The following is a 20,503-nucleotide window of genomic DNA, read 5'->3' on the forward strand; positions in this document are numbered from 1 at the left end:
TGCGTCAACGTAAATTACTGATGAAACAAAGTAATGCGTCAACGTAAATTACCGATGAAACACAATAATTCTCCGGATAATAACACTGCGACTTGCTATGGCTTCCGTCACCACAAGCGCCAAGCAAGAGGGGATTACACCGAAGATAAACCGAAAGGTTGCTGTGTTTAAGTTTACTAGCAATCAGTTTAACCCTATCAATTTGTTTTCATTGACGTAAATTGCATTTGTGTGCACTGCTTTGGCTGTGTTACATCGCAATAACTGTGTAAAGTTTTTGATCAAACCCTAATGAAATTTATAGGCAGTGACTTTCCTCCGAGCGAGCGAGCGAGCGGATTTTGCAGTACGGTGATGCATAAGCATTGTTGACCATCTCGTATTCGTATGGCATTGCCTCAAGCCTGTACCACGTGACTTTTGGCCAATAAAGCTCGCCTTTTTGCCTGATTAGCTTTTCAGAAAGAATCCCTATGCCATTTTCTGATTTGACAAAATTGGGTTTTCAATTCGAATCACATACGAATTTTATTTACCTCAATTTTTGCACATTTTGATTCGAAAAATTCTAGGTTTTTGGCTGGATCCGTATATAAAATTCGAAAGCTTCTGAGCGTAATCATATATCATAACGTGCACCCGCTGTCTACAATCTCACACATGAGATTCAAATGATAAGATAGATTCATTGACCGTTAAGTATACAATATGAGTAGGGAAGAATCTAGATTTCATGCTGCTTCTATTTGAAGATTTGCGGTGCCGGAAGATGCTGCAGAAGCTTGAGCAACAATGGCTGCAAAAGGTATGAAGTACTGTTCACAAATGCTACTAAACCAAAATTCATGTTCTGAATCATGCTGAGCAACAAGATTATGTGCAAGTTCATGTGCCAAAGAATGATAAGTGCTGATCAGAGCGTTCGTATATTGACCTTGACGAACTTCTTCATCAAACCAAACCAAATGATAACGGAAATTGAGGAATAATTGTCCGGCACGATTAAAGGCAATACTTGGACCGCTAACATCCACAAAAATGTGAACACTCTTGATATCCAAATTAAAAACGCTAATGATTGGCTTGATAATTTGATCGATGAACAACTGCATCGCCTGCCCATTATTTGTCAAAGTCGAACTCGGATCAAGTTCAGGTGATACGTATACGTTCATATTGGAAATCTGACCAGCAAGACGCAACGACATTGCCACCCCAGTAGTGTCACAATACGTGCTCTGTGCTTCCTTTACACGTGTTTGATGTCCTTGTGATTCGATCGACTGTCCAGGAGAGTTGAACGAACTTGGAGCAGATCCTCTTGAAGCATCAATGGCAGAAAGAACTCTTCTCTTTATATTCGCTGATGGTGTTACACCCGCATTGGGATTACGTGCAGTGGCTTGACTTGTCGTATTACCAGCATTCACACTACCCGCAATACTCTCACGTACTTGTCCAGCAGAAGAGGCTTGTAAAGCAGCCGTGAGCGCTTCGGGAAATTGATGCTTGGTTTGACCTGGTTGCCAACCTCCAGGCAAGTTTGGACCTCCACTGTCTCCTTCTGATCCTTTTAAACGATTACGCCAATTGCTGAAAAAGCCTCCGCCCGAACCTGAACCGCGAGCATCGCCAAAGTCTGTAGGAGGCTGTGGTGCAGCGATAGACGAATCTTGTTTGCCTGCGACAGCGACTGCTTTAGAATCATTAATCGGATCGGCTCCGAATCCTGATGGTCTCTTAGGTGGAGCCTTTGGATAGGGTCTCTCTAACATCGAGTTGGTCGCATTGACCACATGATCGGTCTTTGCCTCCCGTAACAGCCTTTCGACATATGTAGGATCAGCATCTGGGAAGACGGCAAGCATATCTTTTGTCCATTGCTTAATCTGTCCTTCACTAGGCCTTTGAGCAGCTTCCAATTCAGCCTTTGCACGCTCCTCTCGCATTGCACGTTCTGATGCTTCACGTTCTGCTTTGCGTTGAGAAAGAATTTTGTCCACATGGAAACCACGTCTTTTGAGATTACGCAGACTGGTTGAGAGGATAGTCATGTAAAGTAACATGTCTGGTAAAGTTTGTCGACTTAGCAGATGTTTAGCCAATGCCATTGCAACCTCGTACCAATCCACATCCATATTTTCGGCAATGTACAAAGTCAATTTGCCACTCTGCAAACTTGCCATTGCACTGCATCTCTGCTCATTGCTCACATTGATGCTTCCAAATCGAAGTTGCCTTGTCAATCGCAACCCTCTTCCGTCCACTTGTGCTACCTGTAGATGACTTTTGAGCCATTCTGCATCACGCCGGATTTCTGATTTGGATGATTGTCGTTTCTCAAAGATGAACAATGGCGTACGTTCAAGCACAATTCCGGCCACTTCAGCGCATCGTTGTGTATCAAATCGTACTTGTCCAGCAGCGGCATACCTTTCCTCTACCAATGTACTCAACCGCTTTACTCCCAATTCGGCCATCATTGCTTCGATCAAGTCCTCATGCGGAACAGCAAAGACGACTTCGGAGAAGAGCATTTGTGAAGCAGCATCATCGACAATGACAATCTCATCAGGCCGCTTAAGATCGTGAATCAACACTCCTTGTTCATCATTGTCATCTTCATCGAGATCAGCGTCCATCAGATTTTCAATCTCTCCGGATTTACCATTCGATTGAGATTGTTTGGCAACCGAGATTCTCTTTGAAGCAAGCGCAAACTTTGACCTCTTCATCTCGTTACGCAGGGTGTAGGGTATTCTTTGCCAATTGGTAGCAATTTGACGTAAGATGCCCAGGTAATTCTCCACGCCAGCGATACGGAAGAATCTTTGAGGATCACGTACAAGTTGAACGGCAACTTCTTCGATACTAGGCTCTTTTGAAACACCACAATTTCGCAGGAATACTGATGCCCGTTCTCCAAAGTCCACAAAGACGAAAACTTCATTCAAGACATCCTTCAATTGACTGTTTGTAGACTTGTCACCGAAGTAGGTTTCAACAGGTCTTGTGAGAATGATGTCGGTCTTTTCACCTTGAGAGGACGAAGCAGCCGCTGCTGCTGCTGTATTTGAGCTGTTCTTGACAGGGATAAAGCAAGCGGTTGACAAAAGCTTGTAATCTGACATTGTAAGCTCAGTAACACTGGAGAGATACTCAAACACTTTACGAGCGATCTGAATATCCCTACTAGGCTCATTGACCAATTTAGCAACAATTTGAGCATTCGAAGGATTACTTCTTAAGCCCAGCTTGGCCACATCCATCACGCCAACCTCATCACTGACAGACGGGAAGCCCAAAATGACAGCTTCTTTATTTGTGAATGCTTCGGTAGGCTTCTTGAGAACAATCTTTCCTTCTGGGGTCGTGCACGGTACGAATGCGAATGAGGCAGCCGATTTGAGCGAGTATGTATTCTTGTATGTAGTTGGAACTTTTTCGAGCAAATATGCAAATGCTTTCTTTCTTACTTGCTCATCTTCATTGGCCGATGATGCTAGTCGCAAGACTTCTTCCAGGGGTGGGAATCTTCGCAGACCCAATTCATATGCAAACTTTGCTTCTTCAGAATTTGCTCTCCATACTTTTCCTGGCCAATCCAGTAAGGGTAATTTGAGTGCTTTAAGCGTGTCCGTGGGTTCATACAATTGTGAGGCTCGATATCGAACGATACGAGGCTTTCCATCTTTGCCTGGCGGTCCAACTTCTCCTGCTTTTGGGAACATGGCCGTCTTTGTCAAACGCTCCAACTCCAATGTACTCAAAGTATCCTTGTTGGAAGCAAGGTATGTGATCAGTTGCGTAACATCCCAATCACCTGCAGCAACCAATCGATCAAAAATCATTTGCAATTCCACGTGTCTTCTCACACCCAAGGCGGCTAAAGCCTTTTCCAAATTTCCCTTGACTTGTGTTTGCGTTGGGAATGAGACGATTGGTAGATCATCGAACAAAGAGACATTTGCGAAATATGATTCCCCTGGTTTGGTCATGCCTTTACGTGTGGGGATGCATGGTAAGTCTTTCAACGTAGCATGGATTAATTCCAGTTGTTGAGTGGGTAGTGATCCCCATGCTCGAGCAACAATTCCCATCACCTTTTCCGCAAACGGAGGTGAGAGCTGAATGTTTATGTCCAACTCTGCATCTTTTGCACGACTGAGACCAGCAATGTGCTCTACCCATTGAGCAACCGTTAGCTCACCCCAACCAAATATTCTAGACATATCTTGAGATGATAGAGCTTTTGACACCTCATACGTCAGACAGGAAGGCGGCAAAGGCACATCCGTTGGTACACGTTGAGGATTCAAGAATGATTTGACACCGGCTAGCTGCTGCACGCTAGCTTCTTTGCCATCTTTTGATGCTGGAACGTCAACCAAGGCATTGTTCAACAACTGTCGCAGCAGTGTAGGATCATAACTTGGATGATTGGCTACAGTGACCCACCATTTGAGACATGAGATCATCTCCTCGATCGAAAGAGCACGCCCGGACAATTCTGAAAAAACGTCATCCATTGTGATCTCCCGAACGAGTCCCCTACTCTTTACCTGAGCGATAAAATCGCCAGCTTGCTCGACGTGCGAAGGCGGAATAACGGCCAAGTCTTTCACAAAGTCAGCCAGTACTGCATTTGGGAATCTGACCAATGCTGAATGCTTGACACCACGAGTGGATGCCAACGTCAAAGTATTCTGACGAGCGCAGCCAAAGAATGCAGTCTCGAGTGCATCATGGACACGCGGAGAAGGAGTAGAACGACGAAAGGTGAAGAATCGCATAACATGCAATGCTCTCTCCAAAAGATCTTTTGCTACTTGATCGTCGTCTTTGGGTCGGCTTGCTCCTAACTTTTCAGTCCAGATTTTGCCAATTTCAGCCATCTCAGCTTCGTATACAGCTCGTGTGACATATCCTCCCATAGCCAATAGCTCATTGTTCCATTGTGCACAATACTTGTCTACGAAATCGATACTCTCTCGCTCGACCGTAGGAATGAATCGTGCGGCCAAATGACCAGTAAATGCTGTTGTTTGATTTGTACGGAAACCGATAAAGACGTGTCCTTGGGTATCAAGGGAAGGGACAATGCCTTTGAAGATTTCTGCGATATCACCTCCATGACTGGCTTCTTTACTTGCTTCGGATTCTTGTTTGTTCTGTGCAATCACTTGTAACTTCGTCACCCTTGGAGGTGGCTTTTTCGTGCTTCTCTCTATTTCCCTTTCGAAAGCTCTATCTACGCTCACTCCTGTTGTTGCTGTTGCTATTCTGACGTGAACGGTAGCCGAAGTCGTAGTCAAAGCAGATGCAGCCTTGGACGCAATATCAATGGCCGGCGAAGGCGTAACGGGTGTGATCACTTTGGGCTCCTTCTCTTTCGATCTACCGAAAGCGCTTTGCAGCATACTTGCTAATCCTCCACCTCCTGTCTTTGAGAACGCAGAAGCCAAATTGACCAGAGCTGGTTTGGGCTTTTCTGCTAGATCGGTCACAAGTTTCATCGCTTCTACGTCCAAACGCATTGCTGTGGTATCCATTGACTGTACTTTCAACATCTTTCGTGGGCTTGTTGCATTCAAATGGGAAGGCATAGTTAGAGCCTTTGCCGGTTCTAAGACCTTATGAAGTCGACAGAGCGGACGATCGTCAAAGTATAGGCCTAGCCTTTTGACATTACTTGTGAAAGTAAGCGAAGTTGCCAGAAATCGTGATAGGTCCAAGAAGGAATCAGAGAATGGAGCTGGTTCACGCAATGGCATGTGAAATGTTGTCCAAGGTTGACCATTTGGAGATACTTCTGCATTAGGAGACTTTGCCCGGCGTGTGAACAGACTGTCGTCTTTCCAAAAGAAGCCCATCAATTCGGCGCCAGAAGAAACGATTGGTTCTTCAGATATGGAGAACAAACTGTAAAAGCCTACACCAAAAGCACCTATCCGATCGGGATCAGGATTCCCTTCAGCAATTCGCCTTAGCCGATTCCAATCATCTCCACTGAATGCTTTTCCATTATTTCTGAACATCCAACTTCTCAATGTTGCTTTTAGGTTTGGTACCTCAAGAGCTTCCTTGGAAGTTGAGCTATAATCCTGACTGTTGAATCGAAGTTCACACGTTTCTGCTCCTGCATCATCTGCATTTTGAATCAATTCACGAAATACGGTAAATTCGCTACTATACCTTGCCAAAATTTTATCAATCAATGCTCTTTGATTCACTGTCACAGCCTCGGCCGTTCCACTATCAAGCAACAAAGCACGCGATGCAGCTTCGTCAGCCATCTTGATGGGATTGTACTAGAGGTGAGAGAGCATCCAAATCGTACTTGGTGGGCCTGTAACGATGTCTTCAAGGGCCCCTTTGATGGTAGTGGCAAGGGAAAGGAGTATGATTGATGTATGAATACTTGCTGATGCATCAATGACGCGCGTACTGTGACTAAATTAGACTGGCGTAGTGGCGTGTTCTATTTCTCATGATTAGCCTTTGTGTTACTTTTTTATCTCCGCAACATCGTCAAGATAATTAATGTGGCCCAATCCATCAATCACTCAAATGGATCTTACAAATATATCTTTTTTTGCAATTATGTCAATGTACAGAGTGAATTAATTCTCCCATCCTCATGGATCGTGGAATAAAATAACGAACTCGTTGGTTATGAAATAGAAAGGAAAGATGTATTCCACCCTTTCAGTATTTGCTGTTCTTAAGTGCACTTTTGAGATCGCACTTCATCGATCCTCTTTTTTTTTTCAAGTCACTTTCCTACTTTCGACACAACCTTCCTCGGCATGTTGTGTCCTGCTTCGCCTCCTCTGTGATGCCTCCTTACATCATATCGCCCATAGCGGCCATCTCTGGGCCACCTCCTTCGCGCATTCCAATTTCAAAGTAGGAGTAGATAATGGTAACAGCAAGTAGAATACCAGTTCCCGATCCCAAAGCTCCAATCAAATCAGCGAAAACGGAAAGTGCACCGATTGTTGCACCACCAAAAGCAGCAGCAGTTGGAATGACTCTCTTCAATTCCTTGTACATACTTCCTTCACGATGTCCTGCCATGACCATTTGATTCTCCTTGAGTTGCTTGGCAACTTCACGTGGTCCACTGCCAGAAACTTCGATCCATGTCTTACTAAACAAAGCACATGCTGTCAAGGTGAATGCGATATAAACGACTGTGTGAATCGGGTCACCAACGACTGCCTTCAAAGTGTGTGGTGGAGAGATGTAGTACGATAAACCACTAACGGCATGCAATTGTTGACTGTCTTCCAATGGTTCCCAAACACCCAAGAGACTGACAAACAAGTTCTTTGGGAATCTTGTGGCCAACATTTGACTCAAGATGAACACGTTGGAAGTCAAGGCAGATTCGAGCATGATTGGCATGTTAGAGGTGTAGAACAATTTGACAGGGTATGTACCACGTTGACCACGGAAGCGGTTAGACTTGACGGGAATTTCGATGCGGAAGCCTTGCAAATAAATGACAACGAGGAAGACGAACAAAGTTGCAACCAAGTTCATCACGTTTGGCAAACGTTCACGATAGAATGCTTCCTTCAATGCACGGCTCTTGTCATGCCATGTGAACAAAAGGTGGAAAAGAGCCACGAAAGCACCTTCGAATTCAGGACCACGACCGGTGTTGATTGTAGTAGGAGAGAAGGCTTTCCAAACGATTGATTCACAAATGTTTGTTGCAATGAACAACGAAATACCTGAACCTAAACCGTATCCTTTTTGCAGCAATTCATCCAATAAAATCACAATCAAACCTGCAACGACCAATTGCAAGATCAACAAAAGACAAACACCTGCTCCGAGATCTTTGGGTTGTCCGTAAAGGCCGGTCAAAACGTAAACGGTTGCCTGACCGAGAGAGATAATCAAAGCGAACAACTTTTGTGCACCTCCGAACAAAGCCCGATCTTCCTTCAAACTGAAATCAACTTCAACCAAATTTGCACCTGCGAGCAGTTGCATGATCATACCTGATGTTACGATTGGAGAGATACCCAATTCCATCAATGTACCTCTATTGGAAGCCAAAATGACACGCATCCAGTATAGAGGATCACTTGAATCGGAAGACATGATACCGTATAATGGAATTTGTGAAGCGACCAAGAAGATGGCCAAAACGATTGCTGTCCATGCGATACGCGATTGGAACGGTACCTTTCGTTCTGGTGCAGCCACTTCTGGCAAGACTGACATGAAAGGTCGCACGAGCGACAAGAATCGGACTGAAAAATGGAAAGATGGAAGAGGTTAGTTATTGATTTTGATTGATTGTCAGCTTGCGGCAAACACTTACATCCACTACTCATGATGGGCAATGATTCCGAGTAAAAGAGTGTATGATGATCGTAATCAAGAGTTGGAGCTGGTTGAAGACCTTTGAAGCGCAATCTTCTTCCACATTGACGGTTTAAGAAGACCTGCACAATAACCACGCACGCACGCACACAATAAAGACAGCCAAGGTACGCCGCCCAGCAAATGCCAGCCTTAACTGTAATACGTGTAGGCCTTTCTGGACAGCAAGAGAAAGCGGCGGCGTATTCTATACTGTGGGCAAGCTTAGATTTCCGCTTGGTTCTTCTCAGATTCAGTCAGTATACGTGTCGAGCAATCAAGTGCGGCCAGCAGCCAGAACAATAATGCTCGCTTAGTCTAATGGGCAGAAGCTGGGGTCACTCTCTCACGTGAAGACAAACAACCGTGCGAGCAGAAAAGATTTGGGAAGGAAACCAACTCCGCCAAAATGAAGATCTTAAGGTCATGATCGTCAGCTCAACTATTCGAATACGAATACAAAATGTCTGATTAGAAGTAGAATACCGCAACTTTTCAAATGCACAGGATCGCTTTTCGATCAATTCTATCACAACGAATCCTCTCTTCTTTTCCTTTCGTTCGGCCTGTATCTTTGCATAAACACACTCACTACATCATGCCCTCTCATCCTTTCTCTTCGGTCCCTTCATCTTCTTTCTTACAATTTGGTAGAATGGGCTTGCAAGATGACTCGCAATCTGCTCATGCGGAAGTCTTACCTGACTCGATCTGCTTGACCGGTTTATCGGTTCGCATGTTAGTAGGAGTGGATAATTGGGAGCGTGTGAAACCACAACCGGTCAAGATTGATGTGCAAATTCATACAGATGTTTCGAAAGCAGGCAAAGCTGATCATTTACCCCATAGCATCCATTATGGTATTTTGACGAAAGAATTGGAATCTCATTGTTCAGGCGAACGATACAGAAGTTTGGAAGCACTGGCAGAAGGATTGGCAAAAGTATGCATCTTTACTTGCAGAGGACCCAAAGTCACTTTACGAGTACAGAAGCCAAGAGCACTTTTGCATGCTGATTCGGCAGGAGTACAAATCATTCGAACTGCATCAGATTTTGTGACCACAGATGGAAGGAATGCGGAAGAAGTATATGCACCGCAAAGCAAAGGTTCGATCGCTGCTTCTGCTGAAGAACAGGCTTCTCTGCGCCTTTCTGGATCGTCTTATTGGGCTCAACATGATCGTGTATTCGTAAAGGATTTGTGTATCAGCACAATCTTGGGTGTCAATCCTTGGGAACGTGTGGATAAACAGATTGTACGAATCAACCTGGAAGTTTACTCAGGTTTGGAACGTTTGCGTCAGGCCGCCCTGATCGGATCGAGCAAAGCAGCCGTACCTACGCCTACTGTTGATATGGTCACCAAACCGCAAAACTATCGAACGATTGTCAGATCCATTTCAGAGCATGTTCAAAGGACGAACTACAAAACAGTCGAGTCATTAGCCTTGAGTATTGCAGAAATCGCTGTTCGTGAGAATCGAGTTGAGAGGATTCGTGTACGGGTGGATAAGCCAAGCGCAATCATGTTTGCCGATTGTGCTGGAGTGGAAGTGGAACGTGATCGTGCATATTTCGAATCGGTCAATGAGGAAGAGGCTATGGAGCCGATCATCACACCTGCATCAATGTCCGCCAGCTTCACAGCTAAAGCCACAGGTGCAGCTTTCACAAAAGTGAATGGATTGGATCATGATTGGCACGTTGCTGCAATCGCCTTGGGGTCTAATGTAGGAGACCGTTTTGCCAATATCGAAAGAGCGGTCGCTCTGCTAGGCGCATCAAAAGACTGCAAATTGGTCGATACGAGCTTCTTGTATGAAACCGAGCCAAAGTACTACATCGATCAGCCAAAATTCATCAACGGGGCTTGTCGAATCGCCACTAAATTGGATCCGCATTCACTTTTACGACTTTGTCAATCGATCGAGAAGGAGATAGGAAGGGACAAAGATGGAGTTCCAATCAAAGGACCGCGAGCGATTGATTTGGATATTTTGCTCTATGATCGTATCGAGCTCAATACATCGGATCTCATCGTTCCGCATGCCGGCATTCTTGAGCGTGAATTCGTGCTTAAGCCTCTGATGGACGTTCTACCCGATTATCGTCATCCAAGCACGTCTAGAACAATCTCTCAACTACACTCCATCTTGATCAATTCGGAAGGGTATGTTCAGGAAGATATGAGAAGGGTGTTGCCGTTGCAGTTGGGCAAGAAACAAAAGATTGCTTGGACTTGGGGAACAAAGACGTACGTGATGGGAATCATCAATGCTACTCCTGACTCATTCTCTGATGGAGGTAATAATCTCAACGTAGAAAGTGCAGTTTCAACGTCCAAAGCAATGATTGAAGAAGGTGTGGACATTCTGGATATAGGTGGAATGAGTACAGCACCCAATGCGAAAGAGGTTGACGAACAGGAAGAGATTGAGCGTGTCGTACCTGTGATCAAAGCAATCCGATCTGCATATCAGGATATTCCGATCAGTATCGATACGTTCCGTGCTAGCGTAGCTAAAGCCGCTTTGGAAGCTGGTGCAACGATGATTAATGATGTGACAGCAGGAGTACGTGATCCAGCAATCTTTGAAGTGGCTCGCACATTCGAGTGTCCGATCATCTTGATGCATATGCGAGGAGATTCTAGCTCGATGAATTCTTTAGCACAATATGCAGGAAATGATGTTGTTCGAGTGGTGAGCAAGGAACTCGAAAATAGGATCGAAAACGCATTACGTCAAGGAGTGCCAAGATGGAATATCATCTTAGATCCAGGGATCGGATTCGCAAAGAATGCGGATGGTAATTTGCAACTTTTACGTGGATTAGCCAAGATTCGTAATGGTAGCGGAAATGGAGGAGTGGGTCAAAGCAGAAGTAGTTCACCACCTCCTCTTGCAACCCAAAAGGAGCCTTCTTCAGCTTCATTGGAACCGAATCTATCTCTTAAATCGTTCCCGCTCTTGGTTGGTCCAAGTCGAAAACGATTTTTAGGTACAATCACTGGACGTTCAGAAGCAAAAGATCGAATGGCAGGTACGGCGGCAGCTTGTACGGCATCCATTCTAGCAGGAGCAGATATCATTCGTGTTCATGATGTGAAAGAGATGGTAGATGTTGCTAAAACTGCAGATGCGATTGCACGAGGTGGCGAAGAATAAGGTTAGGTTGGAGTTGTTTTAATTAATCAATATAGAAAGAGTATTTGTAATAAATAGCATTTTGATATGCCGGCGGATGGAAGCGCTCGCTCCCTTAACTTAGTAACACGATGCAGGTACTTGAGAACAATAGAAGCTGATTAAAGCGAGAGAAAGAAGCATGGTATGTGAACAGTGTGTTTTACTCCGCCTCGGGAACGTTTTAATTTAATCTTCGGCCCCATAATTTGGTCGCGGGCTTTTTCATTCTGTTGAGTTGTCCAAGCCAAAGTGACTAGTGTTGTACTTCATACGCCTCAAAAATAAAAGATTCTAGTGTTTCACTTTTAACGGCGAGTGTATTAAATCAGATGCCGTGATGTAAAGGATGGATGCATGATTTTCCACTTTAGTGTGCATTGCATGAAAGGTATGATTGTAACTGGTGTGTGTGTGTGTTTGCATGTTATCCTTCACACGTTTTGACAATCTTGACAAAAAGAACTCTTCTTCCTCCTTACATCTTCACACAATCGGACATCATAAACAAATTCAAAGAAGCTATTGTGGTTTCAGTAAGGTTGTGGATTGAGGTGGATTTGAAAGAAAAAGTACGCAGTTCGGATTGTGTGTTAATTCGATTCGGAGGAACGATCACAAGCATATTTGAAGTGACATTGAAGCAACTTTTCAAACGTGCGCGAAAATGAATTGTATACATCATCAGTGAGATTTCAATGTCCGAGCACGTTCAACAGAGAAGCACAATCTGGGAAGGCTATCCAAACAAAAACGCAATTGGCAGTGTTACTCCGTTCTTTTCTCCACAGAATATTCCTTCCATCCGCTCGGAGCTTGGCACAAGTGATCGATCTTAGCAAAAAAAAAACCTGATCAAGATGGCAAATCAACAATCAAATGCATATCCAAGCACAAATGGAAGAGGATATTATCGTTCAAATGATGAAAATACACAATTTGATTCTTATCGATTTGATCAACAACAACAAAAGCAAAGGACATCTTCCACCAATTCCTCCGCATCCACTTCTCAACTTCCATCATCTTATTCAAATGGAATCATGCAAGCTTCATCTTCAAGCGCTACCGTACCACCTTCACCTCCTCAACTTGATGATCAAAAGAAACGAAGAAGAATTCAACAGGCTTGCAAAGCTTGTAGCTTTCGTAGGGTAAAGTGTAATGGTGAAAACCCTTGTGAGACGTGCAAAAAGAATGAAGAAGAATGTTCTTATGGACAGGCAAAAAAGCGTGGTCCAGCAAAAGGAACGACAAGAGGTTCAATAAAGAAACATGGCATGCAAAGAGATAATTTTGAACCTTCTCGTAATGAAACAGCATATAGTCCACAATCTGATCCGTCTAGACATCAACCGCAATATCAACAACATTTCCGTGCTACTTCATATGGCGGAGGAAGTAGTTCAAGTTTCACTTCTCCGCCTTATTTGCCTTCTCCTCAACGATCACGCGAATATGGAGAGCCATCACGATCATCGTTCTCATTCAATGCACCAAGAGATACTTATGGGAAAGAGGGCTCGAGTACTTCGAATGAGTATCGGGCGCCACCTCTTGAGCCGTACACGCGATCACATTCATACAGAGATGGAATGCCTGGCCCATCTACGGATCATTATCCACGCTCAGACCCCATCAGAGCACCATTTCAACAATCTTCTTATCATGATCCATCACTTCAACGTGAAAGCAAGCCGTTGCAAAGTGTCGAACATCCAAATGCAACATTAGCAGAACGTCTTCATAAGAGCATTGACATTGAAGGACAAGAGCTTGCTGATCTTGTACTGGCACAGCTATACAGAGAGAGGCAAGATGCCAAACGCAAAGAGTCTCAAGGTTCGAAGTCGACTGGAAAGCGAATTGAAAAAGGTACTGATGACCATCAAGCTGAAGCTAGCAGAGGCAAAATTTCAGTCTCAGAGCAAATGGAATTACCTACAATCCCTGATGCAATCATCCCGAAACTTTTCAACGTCTTCTGGTCAGTGATTATGTTGCATTGGCCCGTCTTTTTACGACATGATTATCCAACTGTGGACGATCTTCGATTGATGTGCGAAAATGATCATCCCTTTTTGTTCAATTCAATCTGTTCACTCGCTGCTCTGGTATGGGCAAGTGCAAATGAAGGAGGTTCTTTGGATTCGGGATCTGAAACAACGTTGTCAGCCCGTCAAATCAGTACAATCTTTGCTGTTCGAGCACACTATCATCATATCAGTGCAATCTTGAATCCAACGATTGAATCAACGGCGGCTATGTCATTCCTATCATTACGTGAAACAGGTGCTGGAAGACCAAGTCAAGCAGCACATTATTGTTGGACGGCATGTAGGATGGTGATGGATTTAGGCTTACATCGTCAAACAGAGATGGCGCAGATCATGGGCTCTTCATTCACAAAGATGGAAGATGAATATAGAAGACGAATTTATTGGTCTATCTATGTGATTGATAAGATGATGGCCGTTCAATTGGGTCGACCTCCAGTGTTACGTGATGCCGAATCAGATTGTCCATTACCATCTTTTGAAGGAGAGGAGAACGTTTGGACTCTACCGCAAAAGTCATTTTCGGAAAAGACGAATGGAAAACCTCTCAATATGGCAACATACTTTACGCATGGCTGTCGATTGGCAAGACTGTCTGAATACATTATAACACAATACAACGTTATCAAAGGGAAACAAACTGTTGCCTTTGGAAGTGTGCCTGGAAAGGATCAACCAGATTGGCAAAGTACGGTTGCTTATTTGCATCAACAATTGGAAGAATGGGATCAACAAACGCCGATGAATTTACGATGGTATGCCAATAAAGGGGAGGCATTCTTCCCATACATCATCCATCAACAAATGTGGGCACAAGCTTGTCGTATTTTGTTGCATAGACCTTATATTCTCAAACCGACTGACAAGCATTCTGGTATCAACAGTCATGCAGAATGTAGCAAAGCAACTGATGCGATCTGGCAAATGTTTTGTGATTATGAACGTTTGTTTTCCTTGGGAAAGGTTCCAAGTAGTACGGTCTATTGTTTATTCAGTGCTGCAACTATTGCTTTGGCCAATACTACTTCGATCGATAGCACCTTGTGTAAAACAGCAAAAAGACAGCTGTGTGACATCGTTGGCTGGTTTATCAAGATGACCGAGACATGGAGTTCCGCAACTCAACATCTTGCAATCCTGGAGAAGTTGTCTTCGACAATCAATGTGGATCTTTCTGAGACTGGATTACAAGAACCTGGATTACGTGCTGCTTTACAGAACAAGCTTGAAATAGGCACAATGGGAATGTACGGTACTGAACGTGTACGCAATACACTTCGATCCAAACTCCACCCGAATTCGGTCTCTGATGGCAAGAGTGGTGTTTCGCTTCTGGACGGTATTCCTTCTTTGGGTCGATTAAGACAACCGACGCCAGCAAGCCATATGAATAGCCCAAGTGCAAATACAAGCTCGTTCAATACTGGTAATCTGGCTGTCAATAATCAGTCACAAGCGGAAAGTAGTACGGCAGAAGAACAATTGCAATCTCAATCACTTGATGCATTCTGGCCAGATATGCCTTTGGGTGAAGATTTCCAACGCTGGTTATCGTTCACGCATACATACTTCACCGTTTTAGGCAATTCATCAAATGAGAATCTCCCAATCGAGCAGATTTCAAACGCTCCAATCACAATGGCATCATCAGAGGCATACCTACCCTTTGATTCTCACAATCAGCAGCAGCATGGCATGCCGTCTACACAATATGCTCCTCACGGCCCTGGTCCACATCATCAACCCTATCAATCTTCCAATCCAAACTATCCTCCTTCGCATACACAGTCTACTGAAGGCTTTTATCCCAATTTACCCTTTCCGCATTCTTGATAGCAATTTGTATATACGCATTCCACTGTATAATAAACGCTTTGTTTTTGTGAATTTCTCGGCCTTTGTTCGTCATCAGTTGCCAAGAAATGATGGATTTCACAATCACGGAAGAAAGGTTGATTATGTGATCAAGAATTCGGCATTTTTGTAGCGGTGCATGCTGCAGATATTGCGTGCTCACTGGGGTCGAACCCTTTGGAAATCAGACACTGTCGTGTGGTGCGTGAAAAGTTGAGTTCCGCGGCTAAACCAAGCTGCAGTGTAGAACGTGTTTTGCCGTAAGGACATTAGAGTGAGTGCACTAATGTACTGTGCTCTACTCGCTTCTTCCGATTGGTGTATATGATTGGGCACATTCTCCCTGTCTGATTATTATCTTTTATCATTCTAATCTTCTTCTTTTTGCTTCACAATGACGCATTGGCCAAATATAGAAATAAATCTTCTTGAAATCTGAATTCGAATATCTTGTCAGGGTGATTAACTTCTCAGCTACCATCATCATATCCTCTTCCAACAAAAGATCGTAAAGATGGCTAACGCACCACATGGAGGCATTTTGAAGGATTTAGTCATTCGTGACGCTCCAATTCAAGAACAATTAATCAAAGAAGCTTCAACTTTGCCAGATGTCATTTTGACCGAACGTCAATTATGTGATTTGGAATTGATCTTAAACGGTGGTTTTTCACCTTTGGAGGGTTTCATGGGTCAAGCAGATTATCAAAGTGTAGTTACAAACATGCGTTTGGCTGACGGTGCTCTTTGGCCAATGCCAATCACTTTGGACGTTTCATCTCAACAAGTAGAAGCATTGAAATTACAAGCAGGAAGCAGAATCACTCTTCGTGATCCTCGTGATGATAACGCTTTGGCAATCTTGACAATCAGTGACTTGTACAAGCCAAACAAAGAAGCTGAAGCTCTTCACGTTTTCGGCTCAAACGATGTTGCTCATCCTGCAATTTCTTATTTGAGCAAAAATGTTCAAGATGTCTACATTGGTGGTAAAGTTCAATGTGTCTCTCGTCCAAAATATTACGATTACGTCGCTTTACGTTTCACACCTGCCGAACTTCGTCAACAATTCAACAAATTGGCATGGCGTAAAGTCGTTGCATTCCAAACACGTAACCCAATGCATCGTGCCCATCGTGAATTGACCGTTCGTGCTGCTCGTCAACGCCAAGCAAATGTTTTGATTCATCCTGTCGTCGGAATGACAAAGCCAGGCGATGTGGACCATTACACCCGTGTTCGTGTTTACACAAGCTTGATGCCTCGTTATCCCAACGGAATGGCTCAATTGGCTCTCTTGCCTTTGGCCATGAGAATGGGTGGACCACGTGAAGCTGTTTGGCATGCCATCATTCGTAAGAACTTTGGTGTTACACACTTTATCGTCGGACGCGATCACGCAGGTCCGGGTAAGGACAGTACAGGAAAGGACTTCTATGGCCCTTACGACGCACAAAGTTTGGTTACCAAATATGCAGGCGAATTAGGAATCGAAATGGTACCTTTCCAAATGATGACTTATTTGCCTTCAACTGATGAATATCAACCAATCGATGAAGTGCCAGCCGGAACACAGACATTGGATATCAGTGGTACAGAATTGCGCAAGAGACTTCGTACAGGTGCATCAATCCCAGATTGGTTCTCTTATGAAAGTGTTGTGAAAACATTGAGAGAATCATACCCACCCAAGACCAAACAAGGTTTCACAATCTTCCTTACAGGATTGTATAACTCCGGTAAAGATGATATCGCCCGTGCCCTACAAGTCAAATTCAACGAACAAGGAGGCAGAAGTGTTTCACTTTTGTTGGGTGAAACTGTTCGTTCTGAATTGAGTTCCGAATTGGGCTTCACACGTGAAGATCGTGATAAGAACATTCAAAGAATCGCATTCGTTGCTGCTGAATTGACAAGAGCTGGTGCAGCAGTGATTGCTGCCCCAATTGCACCTTTCGAATCTTCACGTAAATCAGCCAAAGAAACAATTCAAAAGACAGGTGGAAGTGGTAACTTTTTCTTGGTTCACGTTTCTACTCCTTTGCAAGTTTGTGAAGCAACTGATAGACGTGGAAATTACGCAAAAGCAAGAGCAGGTCAAATCAAGGGTTTCACAGGCGTTGATGATCCTTATGAGATTCCATCGGATGATCAAGTTAACCTACGTGTTGACCTTACTCAAATGACCGTTGCTGAAGCCGTTCACTCGATCGTCTTGTTGCTCGAAGCAGACGGTCTCATCTAGATTACTCTTTACTCAACGTGTATTACATACGCTACCTAAAATCTGCAACTTTGTCTAGAAATAGAAATAGACTCATTTCGTTCTTATTTTCGTGAGTGTTTTGTGGTGGATATAAATGGTATTCGAATAAGATCTTTGCAGTGAAAGAAGGGGTCTGTACAAAGAGCAAAAATGCTTGGAAAAGAGGTGGAAGATGATGAATTGAATCAGATATGGTAATGTCCAACATTGTATCTCGATCAGATGGAAAGGTACAATGAGACACATGCAAATAAGGGAGCGATCAAAGCAATTGCAGTAACGACCTTGACTTGAGCTGCTCCATCTTTTGCGCCTTTGACTGTTTTGGCCTGATCGGTAGTGGGTGTTTGACCTGCATTGGCTGGACCAAAGGCGTTCGATTGTGTATCATTAGATGAAGAAGAAGACGAACCAGTGATAGACGATTGCGAAGATGAAGTTGGCGATTGAACTTGTGAAGTGTTTGGTTGAATGGAAAACGTTGGAGAAGAATAATAAATTTCTGGATGATTGAGAGCATATTGACTTGAATTTACAAAACCAACAAAATAACCATCACCTGCTTCCACGCAATTCGGACGAACTTTTGCCGTTCCTGCAACTGTTTGAAGTGAATTTGCGATTTGATAATTTCCATTAAGCTTTTTTGTATCGACATTGAATAATGCAACACTGAAGATCTTTGGATCTGTTTCGTTGTATGTCCATTGAAGGATGTTCTCTTTGCATGCAACCCAATAAGATGAACTACTTGGTCCTACTGGGAATGTGATTTCAAATGCGTGTGTGAAGTTGATCAATAAGAAAGCTGACAGAATCGTAGCCAATGTCAACGAGAACAAGTTAGTCATGATGTGTAAAGTCTCTCGAGAGGAGTGTTTAAATGAATGTGAGGGCGACAGTGGTTGGGGGAGGAGGGGAAAGGGCTTGATTGGCATTCACTGATACGTCAAATTGACATTTGCTCTCGCTTTTTTTTCTACAGACCCCGATTGTTTCTTTATTGTTCCTTTATTGAATGCGGTGTCCGTCCGTCGAGTAGGAATTCCGCGTACAGAATTATCCGCCGTTGATCGGGACATTTCATTGAGGCTATGAAATGCTAAAATCACAATCAGTCATTCATTCTATCAAACTAAATGCATTCATTCATTCTATATATCACATCCTTCCGCGTGTACTTTCCACTTCTGCTCGATATGCTTTGGAATCATTGGCTGTATTCTCGGGAAAGTGCGCTTCTCCTTTTGCCCAAGCAGAAATTAAAACATGAGCAATTGCAGTTTGACCGGGAATGCGAAACTTGGGTCTTGCAGTTCTATTTTCGGAATCGGATAATACATTGGCCACACTTCCTTCATCTTTTTCGTTCCATTTCCTTTCTTGTCCTGATTGTTCTTTACGTTGTTGTTGTTGCTCTAATGCTTTCTTGTTCAAAGTTTCATCCATTTTGGAAACTTCATGTCGTGATAAAGTTGACATTGTAGAAGATGCTAAAACGTTCAAAACTTCTTCTCTCGTAAAGAATCTTGCATCTTCTAGCTCGTTATCAAGGTCTAATCGGATTTCATCTTTTCCCTCGATTGCTTGTCCGATCGCTCCCATCATCAGATTGGCTGGGAAGGGCCATGGTTGACTGGAATGATATATCACCTTTCCAACCGAAACACCAGACTCTTCAAAGATTTCTCTTCTAACAGCTTCTTCCAATGACTCTGCAGGTTCTAAGAAGCCCGCTAAGCAACTGTAAAAGCCTTTTGGCCACTTCTTCTGTCTACCCAACAGAATCTTTTCTCCATCAGGCGAAACGATTGCCATGATGACCGTTGGATCCGTTCTTGGATAACAGAAATTACTCAAAGAATGCGTTGTTGCACAATCACCTTTACCATCTTGTTCGAGTGATTTACCATCGATCAATAATGGCTCAATAAAGGATTTCTTCAAAGGATCTTGCGTTGCTTTGATCAATGAAGATGCACAAGCACGTTTCCATCCTGCCCAAAGGCTGTATTGTCTCCTTCCGCAAGAAGGACAAAATTGTTGTCTTTCATTCCAATCTAACAAACTTCTTGCTTGAGCAACCATTGCTGCATTATGTAAAGGCCATTTGCCTGCCTGTGCAAGGGATCGAGTATCAACGAAGTCAAACTTGCCATCCTTTGTAAGTTTATCTGCCAAGCGTTCAACAGGAACAAGTTGATCTTCTGGCGTTCCTGGAGGTCTGTAACTCAAAGAGAGAGCAAAGATTGGCGTTCCAGCGGGAGCACTAGAAGAAGAGCTTTTGGCAGTTTTCCCGGGTAAAGAACCTTGTTCTAAATGGGTTTCGTCCATTCCTAGAAACACCAATGCGATCGAAGTTGGTGACATACCTTGTGTAGCCCGATCAAACGTCTTTGCGTCTTCATTTTGATCGATCGAAAGTCCATGTGAAGCAGGTCCAAAGATATTGATTGAATCTTTGCCTGATTGGCCGCATGCTTCATTGATAGTCTCACGTACGTCTTGCCATTTCAACATGGCAAGGTTACCATCACCTGAATCACTTTGAGAAGAAGCATGAACCATAGGATTCAAATTTTGCATAACGATAAAACGTGTTGAATCTCTGTTTAGAACGTCATTAAGAAAATCTGAATTATTCCTTAACCAAGAAACACGAGAAAGTTCATTACCCGCGTAAAAGTTCACAGTTGAAAAAGAAGGAAAAGTTCCTATTGCCATCGGATGACCCGGTCCTTTTTGTCCGACTGACAT

The 20,503-nt window shown here is 43.6% G+C and overlaps 7 protein-coding genes across 7 annotated transcripts; 3 read left to right on the forward strand and 4 right to left on the reverse strand.

The window, feature by feature from the left end:
- Positions 1 to 668: 668 nt before the first annotated feature.
- FA14DRAFT_162223 (uncharacterized protein) lies at positions 669 to 6,385 on the reverse strand. Its single transcript, XM_025499484.1, has one exon. The coding sequence runs from the start codon at positions 6,294 to 6,296 to the stop codon at positions 732 to 734; it is 5,565 nt and encodes a 1,854-aa protein (XP_025353402.1). The 5' UTR covers positions 6,297 to 6,385; the 3' UTR covers positions 669 to 731.
- A 362-nt stretch (positions 6,386 to 6,747) lies between these two features.
- Positions 6,748 to 8,596, reverse strand: FA14DRAFT_174729 (putative endoplasmic reticulum insertion protein SEC61). Its single transcript, XM_025500555.1, has 2 exons — positions 8,342 to 8,596; positions 6,748 to 8,270 (listed from the first exon to the last, which is right to left on the reverse strand). The coding sequence occupies exons 1-2, from the start codon at positions 8,352 to 8,354 to the stop codon at positions 6,847 to 6,849; spliced, it is 1,437 nt and encodes a 478-aa protein (XP_025353403.1). The 5' UTR covers positions 8,355 to 8,596; the 3' UTR covers positions 6,748 to 6,846.
- Positions 8,597 to 9,037: 441 nt separating this feature from the next.
- On the forward strand, positions 9,038 to 11,551 carry FA14DRAFT_165675 (Dihydropteroate synthase; the record flags this gene model as incomplete). Its single annotated transcript, XM_025499973.1, has 2 exons — positions 9,038 to 9,469; positions 9,521 to 11,551. The coding sequence occupies 2 exons, from the start codon at positions 9,038 to 9,040 to the stop codon at positions 11,549 to 11,551; spliced, it is 2,463 nt and encodes an 820-aa protein (XP_025353404.1).
- A 458-nt stretch (positions 11,552 to 12,009) lies between these two features.
- FA14DRAFT_192134 (uncharacterized protein) lies at positions 12,010 to 15,500 on the forward strand. The gene has a single exon (XM_025501923.1). The coding sequence runs from the start codon at positions 12,430 to 12,432 to the stop codon at positions 15,457 to 15,459; it is 3,030 nt and encodes a 1,009-aa protein (XP_025353405.1). The 5' UTR covers positions 12,010 to 12,429; the 3' UTR covers positions 15,460 to 15,500.
- A 378-nt stretch (positions 15,501 to 15,878) lies between these two features.
- FA14DRAFT_149903 (sulfate adenylyltransferase) lies at positions 15,879 to 17,850 on the forward strand. Its single transcript, XM_025497416.1, has one exon. It carries the CDS (start codon positions 15,995 to 15,997, stop codon positions 17,723 to 17,725), a length of 1,731 nt encoding a protein of 576 aa, XP_025353406.1. The 5' UTR covers positions 15,879 to 15,994; the 3' UTR covers positions 17,726 to 17,850.
- Positions 17,851 to 17,964: 114 nt separating this feature from the next.
- Positions 17,965 to 18,597, reverse strand: FA14DRAFT_181768 (uncharacterized protein; the record flags this gene model as incomplete). Its single annotated transcript, XM_025501136.1, has 1 exon — positions 17,965 to 18,597. The coding sequence occupies one exon, from the start codon at positions 18,595 to 18,597 to the stop codon at positions 17,965 to 17,967; it is 633 nt and encodes a 210-aa protein (XP_025353407.1).
- Positions 18,598 to 18,918: 321 nt separating this feature from the next.
- On the reverse strand, positions 18,919 to 20,488 carry FA14DRAFT_138300 (uncharacterized protein; the record flags this gene model as incomplete). Its single annotated transcript, XM_025497054.1, has 2 exons — positions 19,227 to 20,488; positions 18,919 to 19,124 (listed from the first exon to the last, which is right to left on the reverse strand). Coding segments are annotated over exons 1-2 (1,449 nt in total), but the record flags the coding sequence as incomplete, so codon positions are not given.
- Positions 20,489 to 20,503: the final 15 nt, after the last annotated feature.

This window comes from Meira miltonrushii (genome assembly GCF_003144205.1).
Source record: "Meira miltonrushii strain MCA 3882 unplaced genomic scaffold FA14scaffold_4, whole genome shotgun sequence".
NCBI classification, from domain to species: Eukaryota; Fungi; Basidiomycota; class Exobasidiomycetes; order Exobasidiales; family Brachybasidiaceae; genus Meira; species Meira miltonrushii.